Source organism: Triturus cristatus, chromosome 8, assembly GCF_964204655.1.
Source record: "Triturus cristatus chromosome 8, aTriCri1.1, whole genome shotgun sequence".
Lineage (NCBI taxonomy): Eukaryota > Metazoa > Chordata > Amphibia > Caudata > Salamandridae > Triturus > Triturus cristatus.
The window spans coordinates 307,643,064-307,666,152 of record NC_140591.1 but is presented as its reverse complement, the minus strand read 5'-3'; the positions used below and the strand labels follow the sequence as shown (position 1 = coordinate 307,666,152).

At 42.5% G+C, this 23,089-nt stretch overlaps 1 protein-coding gene across 1 annotated transcript in view; it reads right to left on the bottom strand.

The window, feature by feature from the left end:
* Positions 1–23,089, bottom strand: part of FGF9 (fibroblast growth factor 9) — a 98,839-nt gene that overhangs the window by 19,661 nt on the left and 56,089 nt on the right. Inside the window, exon 2 of the mRNA XM_085621586.1 lies at positions 16,449–16,552. Within this exon, the coding sequence (XP_085477712.1) occupies positions 16,449–16,552 (104 nt within the window). The remainder of the gene's footprint in view (positions 1–16,448; positions 16,553–23,089) is intronic.

Genomic DNA, 23,089 nt, shown 5'->3' with positions numbered 1-23,089 from the left:
AGCTCTCACCAGAACCCTTCCTTCCCTTCTTCTATGGCACTGTTATGCTGAAATTCTAACGCCACTGTGGTCTTCTAGACACCATGTTACAAATTATACTTTTTTGATGGGGTGTATGCTAGAATATTCTCAGGAAAAATATAATCTGACAGAAATATTATGTCTAAATCTCATTTATAGAAAGCATTCCAGAGGGTGTAGATTACTGCTAACCTCAATGAGAGGATATTTTTGAAACAATAATCAGAACAGGATATTTCTGCCAGAAGACATTTTGGGTACGATATTCTGGTACCGTACCAGTCGATGCTATCTTTTTTATTTGATAATATGTTGCTCGGCTATTGGCTGCGTGCTTCTAGTTAACATTTTAGGTTGTATGCTTACTTTTGCTCCCAACCCACAGCTTCCTCTAAATACAGCGGTCTCCTACCCTCAGGGTTTGCTTCGCGCTCAAAAAGCAATTACATAAATAAATACAGCTTTGCAGCTACTCATTTTGAGGTGAAAGGCGTTCACGGACACTAACGAATAAACATCATTAGTGCCCGTTGGGATGCAGAAACAGGTGGGGAGTTCCCTAAAGAACCAGTGGTAATCCCCCCCATATAGTGTTGCCATTAAAATTACAAGAACATTCCAGCGTCTGTCCAGAGGGGTATTTGTGTCATGGTGCAAAAGGGTAAGTCAGGCACGATGTATTTTTATTCACATGCTTTCTCGGACTTCAAATACACGAACCATCTGCGTTATCCCCGTTTCTATAACGAGCATGCAGCAGGTCAGCCTTAGACTAAACAAATACAGAGGAAGTGGAAATTCGTAGCTGCATTTAGGTTTCTCCAACGAGTGGGTGCGCCACAATGGATGCACAGCAAGCTTGCTGTAAGTGCCAGCCGCACGTGCTAAAGGACCCCTGGACAACCAAACATTTACAGTGATTTTAACCTGAACCATACCCACAGCAGTAGCTTTTTGAACAACCAGGTGCAATTCACCTCATATGATGAACTGAGTCCAGCTGAAGAAACAACCGGAAGGCGACAATGTCCGATTTAATAAGACATATCAAGGACAAATACCCATGAACATTAAACATATAATTTAGTTAGGTAATTAAGAGTGCAACAGGTATTTGCCATTAACGTTAAACAGAGAATTTAGGGGCTCATTATGATGGTGTAACGATCGCCATCGCCGAGCCGGCGACCAGTACGCCATCGTAAAGTCGCTTTTCCACCGGTCGGGAATCGGTCCGATTGCCAGCCGGGCGGGCGGTGCTGGGCCAGAAATATGGTGGCGTGCCTAGCAGGCACCACCAGCCATATTATGATGTGAGTTTGAAACAGGCTCTTCCATGGCGGAAGGGCTGGCAGGGATTGGCTTTAGGGATTGGCTTTGGGGGCCCGTGACGGGCCCCCAGGGCAGTGGGGAGTGCACTGGAGGTAAACATGGTACCCCTTGCAGTTCCCTGCACCAAGTGGCAGGTACCACAGGGTGCAGGGAAATGCCAGACATGTGATTTTGACATCGCGGCCGGTGCAGCGCCCGCGGCAATGTCAAACTGCAGAATGCGACCGCCAGGGGGGCTGTCACCTCCTAATTTGAAGGTGCAGGATGACTGCATGTCTGGCGGCTGGTCCAAACACCGCGAGGATGGCGGGCGGACTCAGGTCCGCCCACCATCCTAATAGGCCCCTTAGCAAAGTAATTGTGAAAGGTGTTCCACATTCAAATTACTGAACTTATAAAGGTGTTAATTGTTCAGCAGGACATGCAGAGACCTTTTAACCCCTTCCCTGCTCATGACGGAACCGTTCCGTTATGAGCCACGGTTGCCGTGTGCTCATGACGGAACGGTTCCGTCATGACACGCCCGTTGGCGGCCGCTCCGCCTGCGCGGCGCTGTTTCCCCGCCTGTGCGGGGGGACAACGCAAATGGGCGGAGTCATGACGGAACCGTTCCGTCATGAGCACAGCCCAACCGTGGTTCATGACGGAGCGGCTCCGTCAAGAGCACAGCGCCACCGCGCTGCCCCCCCGCACCCCCCAGCACCGCGGCGGAATTCCCGCCGCGGTGAAAGGGTTAAGGCACAGCAGAGAGTATTGCCCTGATGGCCTAGAATAATTCTGAAACACATTGTTTTGAATATCGTTTTCCTTTAATTTAATATTAATACAGGTGCTATGTGAGAGTCCATTACAGACATTTTGCAGAGAAATGTGTTTATATTTCATGCAACAGTCATAAAAAAAGTATTTTTTAGATCAAAAACAGGACCTCATATATGAGAAATGGCAGATTGTCAGAGATTATTTGCACTAATATTAGTGAGCTGCTGCTGTGTTACAATATTGAAAACACTTGTTACTATCCCTGAATTAGAGATTTAAACACATTTAGAATTTAGAGAGTCTTTGTACTGTCAGTGACCTGGCCAAAGAGGACTTGAAAGAGCTGAAAGTGGATCATAAATCCAAAGCTCTTCCAAACGGCACCGCCAAAATACGTTTGGTCCAGGGTCCCCAAATCCTTAAAATGTCCCTGAGGACATGCACATTAAAACATGCACTTACTGTGCACAGTACCAATGGGACTGGGTAACGAAGTATTATACAAACCAGGAACATTGGTTATAGGAAACAGTGGATTCTGGAGAACGTAAAGTTGGATTTAAATGAGCATCTGCAAAATTTGTAGCATAAATATAAAATGGACAGCAAAAACATCTGAGTTCCTTCAGTAGGTAAAAATATTGGTAAAGTCTGTACTATCGAGACTCATCTTGGTTACCGTCACATCCCAACAAATAGATTAAAACTTTTAAGTTCACTTGTTTTTTTTTCAGTGCCTTAATGGACCACAATATTTACATGTGTTTTCACACATATGCCCTCACAGTCTAATAATACCACTAAAGCACAGTTCTGCCCAAAACAGTATTATGATTCCAGTGGTGATACAGTTTGGGCTCTCATGGTAAAAAAACTAGGCCTGGGCAGAGCTCACGGAGTTTCACTCTGCTAAATTCCGTGGAGTTACTGAAAAACTCAGCCAAATTCTAGGGGTGGGCGGAATTTGCGTAATCGCGTTACGCAAATCTCCGCGAAACGGTAAAAAATATCCGCGAACACGCAGAAATTCCGCGAACACGCGGAATTGCTTGCTCGCGATACTTTTTTCCTGTTCGCGATCGCTGTTTGCGTGCTCGGGGTGAAATATCTCGCGAACACGCATATTGAGAACGCGAACAAGCAAAAAATGTCGCGAAGTCGCGGAACGCAGATTTTTGGGCAATTTCGCGTTCTCCGCGGAACGCGAAATTACCCAAATTCCGCAAATTCAGCGAACGGAACGGAATTTACCGCCCAGGCCTACCAAATTCCACAGACTTCTGCGAGCGGGCGGAGGATTGCTCACCCACCCCTAGTTCGAGATTACATGGGTGCGTTTCACTTATTGGTTACTACTGACCTGTGAGACTAAGTGGATGACGAAACGGTGAACTTGCTGTAACGGAAAGGTGAGTACTTTAGCTCTGATATTACAGCAAGTAGGGAGCCACAAGATCGGAGTCAGCGTTTACAAAATGTACCTCTTTCGTACATGTTTGGTAGACAAAAAATAAAGGGGTACCCTCCACAGCCCAGAAGGCAGAACTTGCACTGCTTTTTATTTCAGCGCATGAAGTCATTCAGGATGAATGGCTGAATACATTGCGCCATCGCTCTCAGGGAACAATCATCACAATGATGGGGGAGGGGGGTTAATTGGATAAAGTATGAATTTGACAACACTGCAGCATTTTAAGGACAAGATAACAAAAGGGAAGATTCTCAGCCAATGCGCACCAAGTGAAAAAACAGAAAGCGCAGGAAGACGGAAGCAGGTGCTATGGAACTAGAAGGAAACCAAATCGGCTGTGCGTAGCAGATTTAAAGAGTATTTGGCTTTTGCCTACACACAAATACTCCGATTCCACCCTCGTTCTTGTAGTCCATTTTCCAAACACAGAAGACACACAAGTACACTCAAACAATCCTCCCCCACCGAAGAAAAGGCCACTGCCTGAAAGTCATAGACAGCTTTCATGATGAAAAGATTACAGAAAGTAGTCCCAGGTGTTCCGGGCATGAACTCCAACCCTATAGTGGACCATTCAGGGAATGTGTGGGGGGAGGGGGTTTGGCCTGGGCTGGCAGGCACAGGATAATTTAAAAAACAAGCATTCTCAAAGCAGTAAGTCTCACATTTGTGAAAGTTGGAGCTCTTGGCGTTGAAAAGGACAATGTGTTTTTACTTTTGTTTTTTATTTGCAGGGGAGTGATCATATTTGCATAGCGCTATTGCCATTGGTTTGACTTTACTACGCTAGATAACCAGAACATGGGAAATAGGTTATGAGGGAGGGGAAACAAGAGTAATATGCTGCCTTAAAGGAAAAAAATGTAAAAATATCCTGGGAAAAGCAAACACTCATAGGGAATGCAAGATTAAGTAAAGCATGTGAAATGTAAGCATGGTTACCAAAACGCTTTTACACTTTTATTTAGAAATCAATGAGTGTTCTTTCCTGAAACGTTAAGAACATGACAACAGGGGCCGGTTAAAAAAAACACCACATCTCTGAACACAGAGCCACGGTACACATTTTATAAACTAAAATAAGGAAAACAGATGATAAGGATCACACTGAACATTTTCCACTCTATGCATCAACCAGGTATTGCAGTACCTCCAGGAATGGTGCAGCATTTGCCCACCCAGGCAAAAACGAGAAAACAAAAGTAGCACTTCACTGGCAAACTCTGTTAAGTGGTGCTAATGAGTGTGGGTGTGAATAAAACCAATCTGACCACTTTGCGACCACTCTCTCTTGCTTTATTTCGTTTTTTATTAATTTGTTTCCTTTTTTAACCTTTTTTTTAATCTCTGTCCTGAGGCTGCAATTTGGAATAGAAAAATGTCAGAAAAAGAGGACATTTGCAGCAAGTGTTTTTCTTTTTTAGATCCATTTCACAGGGGAAAAAATAAAGGAAAGGAGAGGAGAGGAAAGTGAGGGTAAGAGCTATTTGAAAAATAGAGTTCCCCCACACAACATGTAAAGAAGGAAAGCGTAAGGAACCTGTACTTGGTCTGGGCTCCTCTGCCTTGAATGGAAGTGAAGTATTGGCTGCGCGAATGAGTAAGGAGACAGGAAAAAAAAGCGACACTGGCCAGTGAGCGTATGGTAAGCAGCAGACGGGATGAAAGTTGTTTTTAGGATTATAACAGGTCGTTCAGACAGCGCATGCACACTGCCGAGGCTCGACCTAAAAAACGTACATTGTTAAACAGAAAACAAACTTGGCAAACTTAGAATCGAGTTTTTCTTGTAACTATTTGCTAAGTACTATACAGCAATCTTAAAATATTTCTGATTAATACAATGAACAAAAGTAAATCATGCTTTCTTACACATGCATTCGCAATGCAATAGGTCTCGCATTTACGCAAGTTTAAGCTATTGGCATTGTAAATGAAAATGCCTTTTTTTTAAAAAACATAAATAAAAGGCATTGTCATTTACAATGCCAATAGCTTAAACTCGCGTAAATGCGAGACCTATTGCATTGCAAATGCTTGTTTTAAAAAGCCTCAATATTTGAAAATTACATCCTCCCACTTGCAAACAGGAACTTAGTTTCCATATATTTAGACCCCCCCTTCTAAGAACTTGTTTGCTCGCACAAGGCAAAATGCCAAATCGGTGGTGGAACATATGTAACATACATGCATCTTCTGTTCATGTGAGTTAGGGCCTACATCATCTTCATTGGCATTTGGCTAGATGTGCGCTATAGAAATACTACATACATACAGATGTACATACAAACATACATACAGACATACCTACATACATACAAACATACACACAGAAACATACATACAGACATACCTACATACATACATACACATATACAAATATACACACACATACATACAGACATACCTATATACATACATTCAGACATACATACAGACATACACACCTACAGACATACACACAAACATACATACAGATATACCCGCATACACACGCAAAAACCAGTAGCTAGGGTTGTCCAGTAGAGGTAGAGCTGGTTTTGGTAGCTGGGTGGTCAGGGTTCCTATTGTAAACAGGGGCCTGAAGATTGAAGGCTTGAATTTTGTAACTCAGTCAGCCTTTCATTCTTTTAGGGCATCAAAATGAGCACCGCCGAGGGCTGCGAATGGCGCAGTAATCCCGATGTTACTGTTCATGAGAGATACCGTCTGCATTGAGATTGCCACTCATGGGGAGATATCAAGACTTGAAGTTGAGAGGTTTATCTGCGCAAAGAATCGAAAACGTCTGTGTGAAAAAACAGCTGAGAAACATACGGGAATCGGGCGGGCTAGTTTCGTAATATTCTGAATTCCCACAACAATGTAATAATTATACCGAGGGTTTTGGTCCTTCCAGGCGCTAGAATGTACACTAAACTCTCATATCGCCAGTAAGCCGTCCCGAGTTGGAAAACACCTTTTAACATTGCTATTAAACTGCAAGAGTCTGCTAACAAGAGGTAGTAATGACTAGTAAAGCAAAGCCGGCACAATACGGACATCCGCGCCTTACTGCCCAGCGAAGACACGGACAATGTCCTCTTCTTTTCTGTGCTAGCAGCTGCCCCCCCCTTTCTATTATTCCCTCTCTTTCTGTCTTGCTCCTCACTTACTTAACACCGTGACTTGAAGAAACGGTTCACAACCTCTTTCCTTCTTACATTTAGTTGCTTCCCTGTGAAATGGATCCAAAAAAGAACAAGCTGTCTCCGTGGAGCCGACGGGGGACAAAAAGTGAAAGCATGTGAAAGCACTTGTGAGTGTGCGGTGGGAGCCAGAGATGAGACGCCATGGGGGCGTGCCGGTGGGATCGTGTGAAGCAGAGGAGACACCATGCGTGTGCACATCGGATGTCCGTGCGCGCACATGGTTTGTCTCCCTTCACTAGGAAAAGCCACAACAATTGAGTCTCGCCAAGCGAAGCAGCTGTGCTGCGTTCGCTAGGCGAGACCTAAAAAGAGAATACACAGGATATACACAACAAAAGTACCAGCTGCTGACATTTTCTGAGAGAATTGGCAGCCTGCAGACAAACTGCAAGCAGGAGACCGGAAGAAGTGTGCGTTTGTGTGTGGGGGGTGTTAACATTCACACTGCATGTGGTTTATAATGCTGCGTTTTTTACATTTTTCCATTGCGCGTTTGTGGAGGAAGCAAGCTTACCTTTAGGGGATGGAATTTATCGATGTTAGCAACTCAGAGTCTCCTAACAACCACTTTCAAAGCAGAACATATTTAGTGAGCTGGAGGTACTGCTAATGTGTATGGTGACATAGGACTGGAGCATTAGGTACGCTTCACCCGATCATAGTACAATGGCAGTCATTACGAAGTTTTGATTGGCCGAACACTAGAGCCTGCCCACTGCGTCCTGCAGGGGTGAGTGATGATCGCGCAGGTAATCTCTGCTCCGCTGGCGGTTGCAGAGTTTTTGCCAAATTCCGTGCTTTAAGTGGAGCACGGAGTATCAAAAAGCGGAGCAGAGTTTTTCGCTCACCCTAACAAATACTCCAGGTCAATTCTGGAAGACATCCTGGAAAACAGCCCAAAATTATTGATTCACACTTGGAATCCAGTAGGGTCAAGTTAGAAATGGGGGTCTCTAGTTGGCAGGTTGTTACCCTGTCCAAGTAGGGACTCTTCTTCCTAGTCAGGGTAAATGGATACACTTCTAAAAATAACTCCTGCTCATCCACTTGTTAGCTTGGCATGAGCAGTCAGGCTTATCTCAGAGGCAGTGCCAAACAGTTGTGGCTGACTATGGCGTCGCAGGCCAGCTACGGTGTCCAGAGGACCCGCAAACAGTACCTTTAGAAATGCAGGGCCTTGGTGGCCTCGTGATGTGCCTCGAAGAGCCGGTGTCAGTGCTAGAGGTCGGTGCAGGAGTCGTCGGGCCCTTGAAATCACAAGCGTTGCAGATCGACCTTCGTGTGGTTGAAGTCAGGAGCGCTGGCGTTGGCAGGCGTCGGCAGGTGTTAGGGCTGCGGTGCGCAGTGCAGCAGTGCGGCATGCGGTGCCCTCAGGTCGAGGTGCAGGCAGCGGCTCGGTGATGGTCGTCCAGCGGCGTCGGTGAGACCAGGGCTGCAGAGCAAAGTGGCACGGTGCTCGCAGGTCACGGGCCAGGCAGCAGCATCGTCGTTGCTGAAGCGCTGTCATCGGCTAATGAACTGGAGTCGATGGCGCCAGCGTCCATAGGCCATGATTGCAGTGTGGGGTGGCGTGGTGCGTCGTGTAACTTATGAGCGGTGCCATCAAACCACGGTGCAAGCAGCGGCTTTGATGTCGGCATGGAGCAGCGGCGTCAGACATACTTGGGCGGCAGTGTGAAGCGAGGCAGTGCAAAGTGTGGTGCCCACAGGTCATGGTGCAAGCAGCAGCTCGGTGGCAGTGTCGGGCAATGGCGGCAGTGAGACCAGGGTTGCAATGCGAAGTGCGGCGGTGCCCTCTGCGGTGCCTTCAAGACACAAAGCTAGCAGCGGCGTCGTTGATGGCGTCTGGTTGCTTTTTCTTCTGTTGCAGCATGAAACACACAGTTACCAGTGGTGGTAGCACATGAACTTGAAGTCTTTGCTGTTCCTGAGACTTCTTGAACAGGGGGCAAGCTTTACTTTAAGTCCTTGGAGAAACTCAAGCAAAGAAGTTGCAGAAATTTCAGTCCATTCCTTTCTTTGCCCAACCAGAAGCAGTCACTGCAGGCCAACACAGTAAAGCACACAACAAAGTGGTAATTCCTCCTCACAGCTTCTCCAGCTCTTCTTCGTGACAGGTTCCTTGATCCAAAAGAGTTCTAAAGCCCTGGGGTCAGGGCCCCAATATTTATACCACATTTTCTCTAAGTGGCAAGGATCTCTGAGCTCAGTCCAAACCAGTTCTACCCTCTCTGGCCCAGCTTCACTACAGGAGGTGGGGGCAGCATTGTGCAGAGGAGACATTGCCTATTCATGTGCTAGTGAAAACTCCTCCCACCAGTCTAAATACAGACCAGGCCTATTCAGCCCTGCTAGAAGTCACCCAGGAAAGGCAGGACATACCTCAACCCCCCCCCCCCCCACCCTCCCTTGTGAGGGTATACAGTGAATACCCATCTCCAGCCCTCATCACTCCAAAACCAGACAGTCAATACACAAACCAGCACAGGCACACAGAATGGCTAAGCAAGGAAATGCCTACTTTATAAAAGTGGCACTTTCAAACACACAATTTAAAAAACATCTCCCTAAAAAGAAGTGTTATTAAATTCTTAGTTCAGAAAGCCTAAACTCCATTTCTCTATCTTGTCCCAATGGAAAGTTTGTAAGAGGTTACAAATCAACTCCCAAGTTAGCCTATGGGACAGATAGCCTTGCAATAGTGAAAACGAAATTGGCAGTATTTCACTATCAGGACATGTCACACACACCAGGACATGCGCTACCTTTCACGGACACTGCACCCTGCCCAGGGGGGTATTTTTGGCCTACCGGAGGGGTGCCTTACATGTAAGAAAAGGGAAGGTTAGGGCCTGGCAAGTGGGGGCACTCGCCGGGTCGACATGGCAGTAAGAACTGCGCGCAGACACTGCAGTGGCAGGTCTGAGACACCATTGAAAAGGCTACTTGTGTGGGTGGCACAATCAGTGCTGCAGGCCCACTAGCAGCATTTGATTTCCAGGCACTAGGCACACACGGTGCACTATACTAGGGACTCAGTAGTAAATCAAATAAGCCAAACATGGAAACACCAATCCATAAACACAATTTACAAAAGGAGCACTTGCACTTTAACACTAAACAGCAGTGAGAAGATGCACAGAGGCACTAAACCAGCAAAACTAAGTTCAACATACTATTAAAACCAGGAGGCCAGAAAGCAAAAAAACAGGGGAAACATGTTAAATGATGCCAGGTCTAACAGCACCTATAAGGAATTAAATTCATCATCCCCAATAATATTGCTACCCAGTATTGTATCAGTTATGCTGCATAGTGTATTATTGCAACAATAAGTTTGAGGGTTAATTGGCCCTCGCCTGATGGACGGGCCAGTGATTCACAGACACCAATGAACAAGAATGCATGAATGTGTCACCATTTGCAAACCTTCCTACCACCCATTGTGAGTGCTTCAACATACATAGTCCCTGCAAGTAGTTAGGCCTGCAATGCAAGGAATTGGCATACTTATCCTATCAACATTCTAATTATTGTGCTATTTAGTCTGCCGAAGAGCTTCCAAAATCTACTACAGAAAGTCGAAAGTTTGTTGTTTATTGGCTGGAAATGTTGAATTGACATGCACTTCAAATGCAGTAAATGCAAGTGTGTTATGTTCAAAATGTCAACTGGGACAGCATTTCCAGCAGAGAGTGAAATAGTGTGAACCATGAAAGCGCACAACAGAACAGATGCATGACTCCCTGTACTAGGGCCATCAGAATACACGTGCAAGTGTTGACAAGACTGCAAGTCTCTTTATTAGATTTTAAACGGTATGCCTCGACACAACTGTTTATCTGAATCAGTTAAATTAAATGACCTTTGGCTGAAAAGGCTGTCGTCGATCCTCTAAAAGGTTTCAATGAGGAACAACCCGAAACCTGAAGTTCAAACAAAGCTGTGTTTCGCTTTTGCTTCAAGAAGCATCAATAGGTTATTTGTCCATCAATTATTCAAGTGCTTTACTGTACAATGCATTATTTAATAAGGCGGGAGTAATAGCTAACCCATGCTGACATATATTAACAACCCCATGCAAAGCCCCATTACAGACACATGAATGAAGAAAATGAAATGTGTCTTTGTGAGCGTGCACGAGAAAAGGTGCAGTTTTCTTAGATTCTGCTACTGTTTATGTCAATTTATAAGCATTTCGAGAGTGGCACAGAGGCAAGGTGCTTTAAGGCACCGATGAATCACAAAAAGCCATGGTTCCTTGAGCAAAGGGAGAGAAGAGACGAATTGAACCACCTCCACACTCCCTACACCGCCCCCAAATCGCTCCTGTTCACATTTACAACTCCACAGTACTGTAATTTTTCTAAAGAGGTTGACCATGCATGCCTTTTTAATTGATGAAACTGGGAAGGTATAGAGTGTACAAATCTATACTATGACAAACAAGGATCTAACCAGAAACCTTTGGAGCGTGCCGTGACTGTATGGATTACCATCCTTACATTAATTAAATGGAGATTGCAGTAAGAACTACATTTCGGGTGCAACCTCTGGGGGCCTACATTACCATGGTCATCTGTTAATTCAAGGATGCATTTTACTTTATCATTCTCCTCTATCAAAGGCACATAACTTGGAGAGAACAATTCCTATTTTCAACATATTTTAAAAACTACTAGATTGTTTCTGCCGGTCCTCAGAACCCTGTAGCCAGGGATGGACTGGCCTATAGGGTAGTCAGGCCGTGCCCGATGGGCTGGTCTGACAAATCAGCGTGTGGATCTGTTTTTAGCAGTTGTGGGACTGTTTTATGGCCTGATTTTTTTTTTATTTCCCTGATATTACCATTATTTTAGCTTTCAGCTTCGCTAAAGGAGAGGCACTTATATTTTGGGGCGCAGGCCTATTTTTTGTCCCATCTGACCCTGCCTGCACCATCTCGCGGGAGATGACAGAAAGCTACCCTCTACTTCCTCATTATTAATTTGGCTGGAGTACCCTCCACCAAAATTAATAACCCAATTTTTGACATTTACCAAAATAAATTGTACATGTACTCCAGTAGTTAAGTGTGCTATCTTTGGCGGGTGTAACTCCATTAATGTCCAGGTTGAAATTACCTCCTGCCATTTGAAACATTTAGTTAATACATTTGCTCTGCTTTGAATATGTGTTAAGTAGTTTTTAATGTAGTCTACTGCAACAACAACAAAAAATAACATCCCATTCAATTTCTGTAATTTTAGACCACTGGAAATACTAAAGGTATGATTACATTGAGTATTGTGACAAAATAGGGTTTTAATGTTAGGTGTGAATTTCTACTGAGACCTCGAGGGTCACTGAATGTATTTACAGTAGCAAATAGTCCCTAAAAGCTTCTCCAACTGGGTTTAATGAACAGTCTCTCCACAATAGAAATATCAGTCCACGTTACAACTGCTTTTGTGAGGTTTATTTTCTTTGTATTTAAAGGTGCATATACAAGAGCGCACTTTTGTAGGCAAACTCGATTCACAGAATGGCTGGTAAAACAGCTTACAAGTGAAGCCAGTATAAGCACAGCATTCTTCAGGTACTGAAACTGAGTGTACATCAACCAGATTAAAACATCAGTGTCAACTGGATTCAATGATTATTTGTGAAAGCGGCCATTTCAGCAGATGAGCCATTCTCATGCATGCTGGTTCAGACTAAAGTCCTTCTCGTCCCTTAGGATTGTCTCCAAATCAGTTAGCGTAAAAGCACATTAGATTCAGGTGCATTTTAGGAGTTGTGTGCCAGATTCAGCTGAAAATGACATGGTCGCTCTCTGTGATAATCTCAAATTAAAAATAAAGTTATGTAAAAATAAATTAATACATCTGCCAATTGCAGAATCACCATGCTTCTCACAAAGTAACATGCAAGTAGTTTTCCAGCAGAAGGTCCAAAAAGATTCACAATGGCTTCTCTTAGCACGCTTCGTGTCTTGGTACACTGGGTAGGACATGTGTACATGTATCTATAGATTTATAATGTGTAACTTCAGGTCAGTGACTGGCTGAATGGGATGGGTCATTCTTACTTATCGCTCTTCCCATTAGGTTGTTTCTTGATGAATATCTATAGTGCAAGTTTCATCACCGGCCACAGCTTGACTGCAGTTTACAACACTACAAATGTCAATCAACTGGACTAAACTGAAAACAGTTTAAGCTTAAATAAATCCATGAACGTACAGTTAGTGGTCTTTCTAATATTCAAATTGAGTTTGTTCCATAGAGGAGAAGCCTGGACCTCCAGACTGAGTTTTCCTATTTAAGGCGATTATCACATAGAATTATAGATGGCTAACAGTGCATGATGGGGATGTTTTTCACAAAGGGGTACTGAGTAACACCAACTAAACAAAGAGAGCAAAGCTTGAGCTATTTAGGATGCCACTCAAAATCCATATGTGAACTACGTATGTTATTCACTTTTTACCCATCTGTAGTTTGGTATGTATAGCCCCATCAATTGTCTGACCCTGCTTTCACCTGCTACGCAGGGACAGAGGCGTAATGGGGAGGAAGTGCATGATATTGCATTTTCCACCTCACCCAAATGTCAAAAAGAAAAAAAACTGTCCCCATGCCATCCACCACCCTCTGTGCTTTTCCTCCTCATTCCCTCCTTCTCCCTTTCCGAAATTGCCATCAAAGCAGAGCAGCAGTGCAGCACTGACAGACTCTCCGAGAGCCCTGTCAGAGCAGCATTGAATTCCTATATGAGGTAGTAACAGTGGAAAACAAATTTTGCTTCCTACATTTGCTAGGTCATAGCAGCGAATAACCACATTTAGATTCAGGTATTCATGACAGCAGCACTCAGTGAGAGCTATAGAAACCCGAATAATGAGGATTAGTGTTCAAAATGCACTGTAAAAGGAGAGAATCTTTATGAAAAAAAAGGTCCGAATTACTTGGTTGCCCAAAGGTCCAATCATCTCATGTACTGCTAGCCAGTGTAAAGAGTTATAGGGCATTGGATTACATGCATGCTCAACTTCCTAGTCACTGGAGCGAAATTGCTCCCATATTTTGTAGGTGCTCTAAATTTGGAAGAAGATACAGAGGAAGGTCCAGATATGGACTATGACAAATCTAAGTTAGTAAGCACCACAGCAGTTGTCACATGGACCCTATGACAGACTATGTGGCAAAGCCTTCTTTCATGACACTTCTGATGTTCAGCACACAGTTGGACATCTATAACTAGCCAAACAATTTTGGGGAAAGAAGGCAGATATCAAATTGCATAACTGAAGGGTGGAGTAATTTGTTTTTAGCGCTGACACGTATGCGTGTCAACGATGCATCAGATTGCTTTTGTAGGACATCAGACTCGCCTTATTTTGATGCAGCAGAGTATTTGTTTCCCAAGATGCTTTTTGCGGGTGTGTCATTTAAATAGGTGGTTTTTAACTGAGGGTCTTAATTAGCTCCCCATGCATTTTGTAATTTACACTTAGTGGGTTTCAACTCGGCCATCCTTTGTCAAAACTATTTTGTTCCCTATATTTAGAATTGGAGCTATGGCTTTACAGGAGAGTTTGATTCTAGGCGCTATCTAGCAGTCACCTATGTCTGAAGTAAAGTGACTACCAAGGTGGAATCTTCATTTGTCCATCACAGTCATGCTACCGATAGTGTCACTTCAAAATATATTCTAGCGCCCACACTCCCAATTGTGTATCTCTGGTTGTTATATTACTTTCAACTGTATAATGTGAGTCCCAAAAATGAAATTGTGTCGGAATCCTGAAAAGTGAGTAGGCGTAGGAGAGGCAGTTGCTTTTGGATGGTAGTTAACAATGATCGGGTTACAGGATTTTAAACATAACGACATTTGACAATCCTTCACCTGTTTAAAAATGTTGATCATCTGGGTTTATTTTGTTGATTTCAGATTCATCTTGGCGAAAAGACTGTTCTTCTTAAAAATTGTTTCTTATTGGGATGAGCATCTGTCCGTTATTTACACAGATAGTCCAGAGACATTTTAAGGCATGGGCAAAGTGGGCTCGGCCCAGGGCCTGTGTCTTTTAGGGGACCCCTGTTCTACAGAGAGTCTTAGCCTGATGATATTTAATAATTCTTACACAGATTGTTTTAAATATCATTTTCCTTTACTTTACTTTTAATGTAGGTGATATGTGAGAGTCGATTACAGACATTTTGCAAATAAATATGTTTATGTTTCATACAACATTCATAAAAACGTTTCTTTTAGATCAAAACAGGACCTCACATATGAGAAATGGGAGGGTGTCACAGAGATTATTTGGTTCAAATTGAGAGACTACAGTTAATTTCTGGGCAACAGAAGCAAGCTGATATCAAACCAAACAGGAAGAAAATGAGAATACACCTCTAAGAAATGCAGAAAAACTTGCAAACAAAATCACTTTTAAGAACAGGATGCAAGCCACGATTTGCCAGGATGGTACACCCCAAGGTGATATAAGCACTACAAAAAAAAAGATTTTTAACACTTTGGCTGGCTTAAAAAAAGTTAGAAAAGCCAGTAGGTCTCCCCTTTAAAATACAAGTGCAAGCTGTTGGCTTTGACACAGCTTGCCGGTAATGTATTGGTTAAAAAATGTTTTACAAAATTTCAAAGTACTGGAAAAGAATCAAATACTTATCTTAGGAAACCTTAATACATTGAATTGAATACTTTCAATCTTTATAAATAGGATGGTTTATTTTTCAAATACTTTTAAGTAAGAACAGTTCAACAGAATTAAAAAAAGAATAAGGTTTTTGTCAGAATGGAAAGAGAAACACTTGCCATGGCCCAATTTACTTTTGACAGCGTTCAGTCATTTGGTTGTCTAAGGAGCCCAGGGAGCAGATTTATGGCCTCCAAGAGAGGTGGCATGATAAGTATACCTTCTACCTCAGAAGGCCGTCTGAGTGAGTGCAGCAGTTAGCCAGTCATCCAAAACCACAGATGAGTTTGTGTGCCAAAGATTGTTTTTCATGCACTATGTGGAATGCAGCAGATACAACAAAAACCTCTTGCACCATATCCCAGCAAAAATATCCATGTTGCTGTGCTTTTACAAACAAGTTGGGAGAGGTGAAGGTGTTTGTGGGGGAGGGCGAGGAATCAGCATACAAGTGACAAAGCTAAAAAAAAAACATGCACTCTAATGGATTGCTATAAAAAAAAAGTAGTTCCATAAATGTGAGCAGTGGAAGGATACAAGTTAGCCAATGAAAAGGATCATAAAGAAGGTATCCTCTAGGGGAGAGACAAACACAAGAAGGGGAAGGCAAGCCATCAAATGAGAAGCAAGCAAATGAGAGTAGCAATACAGCCAACTAATGGTAAGCAATCAACCACACAACTTGCACTATCCGAAAGGGGGACACCTAAAAAGTAAGGCCCTTTTTTTTTTAATAGGTCACATAAGTATTGTGTGTAGTCTACAATTGAGCCCCTATTTATGGAACCTTAGGAAAGGGTTGTTCACAACCTGTGGCCTTGAAGACATGAAGTGCAATAGAATGGGCTGTATAAAGCACAGTCTTTCTGTTAACTGTCTAATGTTGTGAGGAGGGGGATGCAAGCCTGCAAATATATGTTGGTGAGGGTGTGCAGAGATCTTGACATGTCCTGAAACAGAAAGAACTTACCGACCCATACAGCTCTCCTTTCTCATTCATTCCGAGGTAGAGTCCGCTGTCCACACCTCGAATGCTGACGAGGCCCACCGCTATGCTAATGAATTCTAATATGCCTACAAAAAACAAACAACAAATAACGTATAAACACTTTGGTATATTAAAAGAAATAGTTTGTGATTATTAACGGGACAAAAAACTATTTACATATTGACTCAGTTATCAGAAAGACACCAATTAAATGGCAACAATAATTAAAAGTGTGTTTTCTCGGGGCAACAGAAATACTTTAGTAATCACACAAATTTAGTATATTGGCCCAACTTCTGCCTTCATGTGTGCATTTGTAAATCACACACTCCCCTTTGATCAATTGGCACAGGTGTTTATTGTTACTCAACTTAATGGTACCCATTTTATTGACCTCAGAACATGAAAGGCTCAGTGGTCCTGCCAGGATTTGAACCTGTGAGCCTAAGGTCAAACACAGATTAAAGGAGCGGATGCAGTAGTTTACTACGCCACCAGGCCCGGTCTCCTCAATCAATATGGAAGTCATGCACGCCTACTTGCATTTTTTTTCCAGAACAAGGCTCTGACTTCACTATCAAACAAATATGTATAGATCCAATCAAAGATAAAAAATTTATAATTTGTTCCATTTTTATGCAAACAATAAGTAGGAGTACCTGCAAAGAAAGGGTGACTTGAAACAGTAGCCAAACATGTCCAAAAGCTAGCATCTTTTGTAGACTGGATGTTCTGTAATGGAATCGGACTGTACAATATTAAGACGGAGATCCGTCACTCCTTAGTCAAGGAATACTCCATGAGCAAGATGTCCTCATACAGCTCACCTGTCTCTTGTTAATTTTTCCTTTCACTTAAATCTGCTTGATAAAAATCGCATTAACATTTCTGCAGGCAGGCTACAATAGGTCTTGTGAAAAATAAGCATCTGTACGCCTTGTACTTTATATTGGAAGAAAGTAACTGAGGATGAGGTATGGTTAAATCTAGTGTGACATATAATGTTGGTGATTCCGCAATTCCATCTCCTCTGCATAGCAGGTACATATTCGAGACCTCCTCTATCATATCCTCTTACGAAACCCTTCCCATTAAGAAAAGATGACTTGCAATTGCTTCATTGAAGGTCTGGGGCCAAAAGTTCAACAGAAGCAGCTTAAGACTTGAATGACTGCTCTACTCACCGTCGAAGATTTCAATTACTTGGTTTATTTCACTATTTTCATCAAAAAACTTAAGCCTAGCACGATTTGATAATAAAGAAGAGATGGTAACAGTTTCATAAGTGGTGGTCAGTTTTCCTTGGGAAAGTATGCTTCCGAGGTTTCAGCCTTTTTTTTCCCACCTACCATTACCATTGACCTCAAGCTAGACTGAGTTTTTGACATTAATGCGTCAGCTATTAAGCACAGTTTGATATTTCAGGTTGAGTATGTTCAGCAGGAGATGACTGTCCAGTGGGAAATATATTAGGCCTAGGAAATCAGTATTGGAAACAGATTTTAATACTAGCACAATTCCACTAGGAGAAATAAAAATCAAATCTGCTGAGAATTTTTGCCTATTTCGGTCTTTCTTTCATTTGATAAAATAGTCCATTACAATATAGGTATTAAATCCAAAATTATCAGCAATGTACGGGGCAATGTACACAATGTCATCTAATACATTTTTTTATCAAAAATGCAATGAATCTGGGGGTATTCTGTGCATAGGTTTGTGGGGTCTCATCCTGAAGAGTCGTGTATTTATATGGGTCATCTTGGTCCTTTTGTTGGCAGAGACCCAATAAAATTTGTTTTGGAAGAAAATGCAATGTATAGTGCATACCATGCATTTCATCCAACTGAGGCAAGACCCAAATGAGTTTGCTTTACAAGGGCATAATGAAAAATAGATCTAGACGTTTAAGAGTATAAATGAAATCCCTGACGCTACATTAAGGAGACAAATGGAACAAACAGAGATAAGTGCAGGTGAAAATGAGTCAGGCAACTATTCGCCTGAAGAGATGTAAATGACCCAACAACTTGCAAACCCCAAAACATAAAGTTCTACCCAGCCTCCTGCTTCTATATTCAGTCTCCAATCTGGAAACATACAACACAGCCCAAAAAATACATCTTTAAGAAGAGATATGTTGCCTTGTGCAAACCTCGGCATGGGACATTTGGCACACACTAGAAACCTTCATGCCGTTTTGTTGCAAGGGATGACCAAAGCCCATGGCACAGACTACTACTTCTAATTTAAAACTACAAAGAAATCTAGAACATTGGGTTTAGAACAAGTGATTAATCAAATATTTCTCAACCCATACATTTAGCCACAAATCCAGGCCCAGTCATTCAGGATTTCTCCTGCGTGTAACCTTCACATGGTGGATCTCTGTCTGAATTTTATCTAATGCCAGTGAAGTGAGGTCATCTGCATATATAATTTTCGTTTTTTCAGTGGTACAATGTGGTTGCAGTAGTAACAAACAAACATCCATACAAATCAGTATCTCAGCCATAGCAGATTTCACTGAATACTGGAAAATAGAATCACAGGGTAAAAGTAAGGGTGTGCAAAGTTTGCATGTTTTTTCTAGAGACCGTCACGTATTTATTGCAAAAACCTTTTTTTTTTTTTTTAAAGAAATATGGGAAGAGCACAAATGATTTTAGGTTTGGCTTTGCCTATGCCTATGAAAATCTGGTCTTTTGCAATGCTTTTGATTTCGCTTACTCACTATTTTCAGAATTTTTTTAGAAAAATAGTGAGTTCGGCACAAATACGGTTTACAAGAAAATAGCAATATACCATTCCATTGCCATACAAATGTGCAGAACAAAATACTACACAGATCGGATTTCATCGTGAAAACCAATAGGCAGCAAAGGCGAGTAAAATGGTTGCACGTCTGGTGTCCGCAAGAAACAATTTAAACTACGTAATGTTTACATGCTTCACCGGTAAATGCAGGAAAAAAACTGAATGATGCAACAGCATGGCGAAATCCAAGGGAAAGCAAGACACTGCAAAAACTACAATTGTCAATAATCAGGAGTTTTTTACATTTAAAAAAAATACACATCCCTGAAACAAAACAAAAAAAATCAACAACAAAAATTACAGGAACCAAGGAGGGAGGTTCACAAAATGTTTTGCTATGTGCAGTGCTGAATCTTATTTTATTTAAATAAGCTTGGAGTGGCCTTTAGTTCATGCCGATCCAAAAATAGAGCATAGAGATACTAATGCAGAGGGTTGCAGAGCCCGTAGTATGTAATGTACAAGGCTGAGATGTGATAAAGAGCGAAGTATGCTGTCCCATAAATATTCTCTGCAAGGCTAGACTGGCTGTACACAGGCATCGGCCATTTCCCCAGGGGCCTGGAAGGGGGGGGGGGGGGTGAAGGGTGGGAGGTGTTTTTATTACTGGGGGTCAGTTTTGTAGCAGTGCAGCAGTTTTAAGAGAACTGCAGTGTTCCTTGTATATCCAACAGTTTTCAGCCAACAATAAAAGTGCCAAGATAACTCTGGTGATAATGTACCTGCTAGAGAGAGATCAGAGTTTTGTCTAGTGACAGTTTTTACTCAACTAAGGTAGCGCAGAAGGTTAAAATGCCTGCTGCAAAGAGTGTGTACTATCCAGATCACAGGACAGTATTTTATGGTCATAGCTCAGTGGTTTATCGCTTTTGTCACAGAGATTATTTTGTTCCTGTGCAGTTCATAAATGACAATCATAATATAGGTTAGAAAGTTATGGGGTTTTTTCCCCCGTCTTTCATTGGCTTAAATTTGCTAAAAAGGGTGTGTTTGGGTAGACATACATTCTTATTAGTAAAGTCAACCCTAACCACTGTGTTAAGTTCTGAATCCTGAGTTTGAGCTTCTCCAGACCAAAGACTCTTAAAAAGTATGGATGACATGTGCATCCTACACCTTGTATTCCCCTTTGTCTTATGTAACATTTTCTATACACTGATTTATGCATGGATGATTCATTGCCTCTGTATTTTGGTGTGATGTAAAGTGATCCCAAACCTTACACTGGTATGATAGGCGCTATAAAACAAATTAAATACATGTGAGAGAGGAGCTATGGAAAGATAAGATGCCCTGTTGAAGGATCATAGTGAGGGAATCATTGAAGAGCCCCAATAAAGATTGCTGCATCCTGGCGCACTGTATATTCAAGATTTACTATGCTTTAAAAACGAATACAATTAAATATATAATGAAGAATGTGTTATAAAATATGCAATTGTTCTACATATTTACTTGGGGTTGGGGACCCCTCTTGTAGTGGTCAGGCTCGCTCTCTATGGACCCTATGGGGCTTGTCTGACAACATTTGCCAGGGCTGCTTTGGGTTCCCAGTACGGCCCTTATTCTGTTATGTTATAACAATTTATTATGCGCACTACTACCCGGAGGTGTCTAGGCGCTCTGCGCACTACTACCCGGAGGTGTCTAGACGCTCTGTGTGAAAAGTGTGTTCACACAGCTTTAGAAAAGGCTTTAACGTTTAAAAATTGCGGTTATTATACTGGCACAAAACTAAAGCAAAATATATTATAACTCTTCAGTGGGAGTTCTACCTTTACTGCACCCAGGAGAGGAAATGTGGGGTTTAGCACAGACCGTACTCCACCCCCTCACCCCTCTGACTCACGCTGAAACAAGAGACCAGGGTGTCTGAGGAAACTGAAAGAGTTAGGTTAATTGTGCTCATTTCAAGACACCTTGAAAAACTCATCTATACAATGGCAGCCATCCGATAAAATTAAAATACTCTGACAGTCAAATTTCTGCTGAAGCTGTGCGTAGAGAATCAATGGTCCTGTCGATCTCTGTGGAAAAACAGCAGCCTGCTAAATCGGTCATGTCATCAAAACAAAGACAGCAATACTAGACTTTGATTCTGCTGCTCAAATGGCGCAGGGGTGCATGACCGGCCACGCACTGGACCCAGAGATCAAAAGAAAAGCGCCCAATTGAAGGATATTTAAGCAGTTGGAAAACACTCTCCAGTGACATTGAATGTTTCCGATGCACGAGCGGTGTCGGGGACGGAGAAATTATGCCAGAAAGGGGCTATTCAGTGAATTACTTCTAGTTCCTCTTACATGTTAAACTAAAATCACGTGTAACATTACCGTGCTGTTACAATGTGGAGGGTCCCAGATGGCTTATAGAAAAGCACTTACATGGATTTCAGAACAATTCATTTTGCCTCTGTGACAAAATAGGCTGTAGTCAAATCAATAACAACCACGAGCCACATAAATAAGGCTTACGATGATCCTCCAGAGGAAAGCGCCGCAGTCGGGAGGACACAGAGATGAAATGCATTTCTTGCAAGGGTATATGGATCATTGCTTCATGGATTATTCAGAGGCACAGGCACACACTGCGCAGAAACCGCATGTGAGGCCAAGCACACAGAAATGGGTCAATCTCTGGGGTTTCTGCCCAAGGGGTGACCCCCAGGTGCTGCTTTTTTGGATTGGCTGACCTAGGGTGACTCTGCCCCGCCCCCATGGCTTTCAAAATCAATATGCACACAATGGCGATGCAAACATCACTTAACCCACTAATAGGCTCTGCATGCCGAATGGAGATACGTTAATAATAATGCAACTTGAAGACGCGTGTGAGGCAGAACCAATGACCGATAGGCAATCACTCTTTCCCAGTATCCTTGACAATTATTGGTGCCAGGTATAAAACTCGTCTTAGTTGCCCAGACAGAATAAAATTAATCTTACATTAAAGGTACATATATGTGCCACATTCTCACACAATAAGTGTCTCTTACATAGCGTTCATCTCCATTCGCTCCTTGTGAGAGGATATATTCAATGGCTACAGTCACTCATCGGAGGTTCTTTCACTGCTCTGTCTCCTTAATAATGCTTCTCACCACTATTCAGAAAAGCAAAATGTAAAATAGGGAGGGGCTCACTGCAAAAAGTAGTGAGGGGTCACCGAGTCTCGTGTCACCCTAAGTGGCGGCACTATGGGCAGGGTAAGTAGGCGAAGGTCCAGGCAGGTGTTACACCCTTGCATCCCCACCACTGCTAAGTTCCCTACTGAATAGTTGAATTCCTCCTCCAAGACCCTTCTCTACTTGGCTTGCCCCGGTTAATGCTGCCTGGGGTGTCCGCTCTTTGACCATTGCTTGCCTCTACACCCGTCTACCCTAGCTTTCCCAATACAACAATCACAATCTGACACCAAGCGTTGCCTACTAGGCAGCACAGCTACTCGTAGGCAACCAAGGCTACCTTGGACAAAATCAAAATTTTCACGGATAGTTAAGTATCTTTACTGTCGCACCAACATGAGACAGTAAGACTAATGCACATTTAAAAAATGTATCACGTTGCAAAGGGGGATAACAAAATTGCTGTGCTGACGCAATTTCCATCTTGTTATTCACCATACAGTTTTTGAATCAAGTAATACCTTTGTTAATGAATACACTACTATTGTGAAAGCAGTTCATGGGATACACAAAATGTGGATGCATCAGAATAGCATAAAGAAAAATATTATCTGACAGAAAAGTTGTGTCCTAATTGCTTGCAAAAACGTTGGTGCATTGAGTGTCGATTTTCTATTATTAA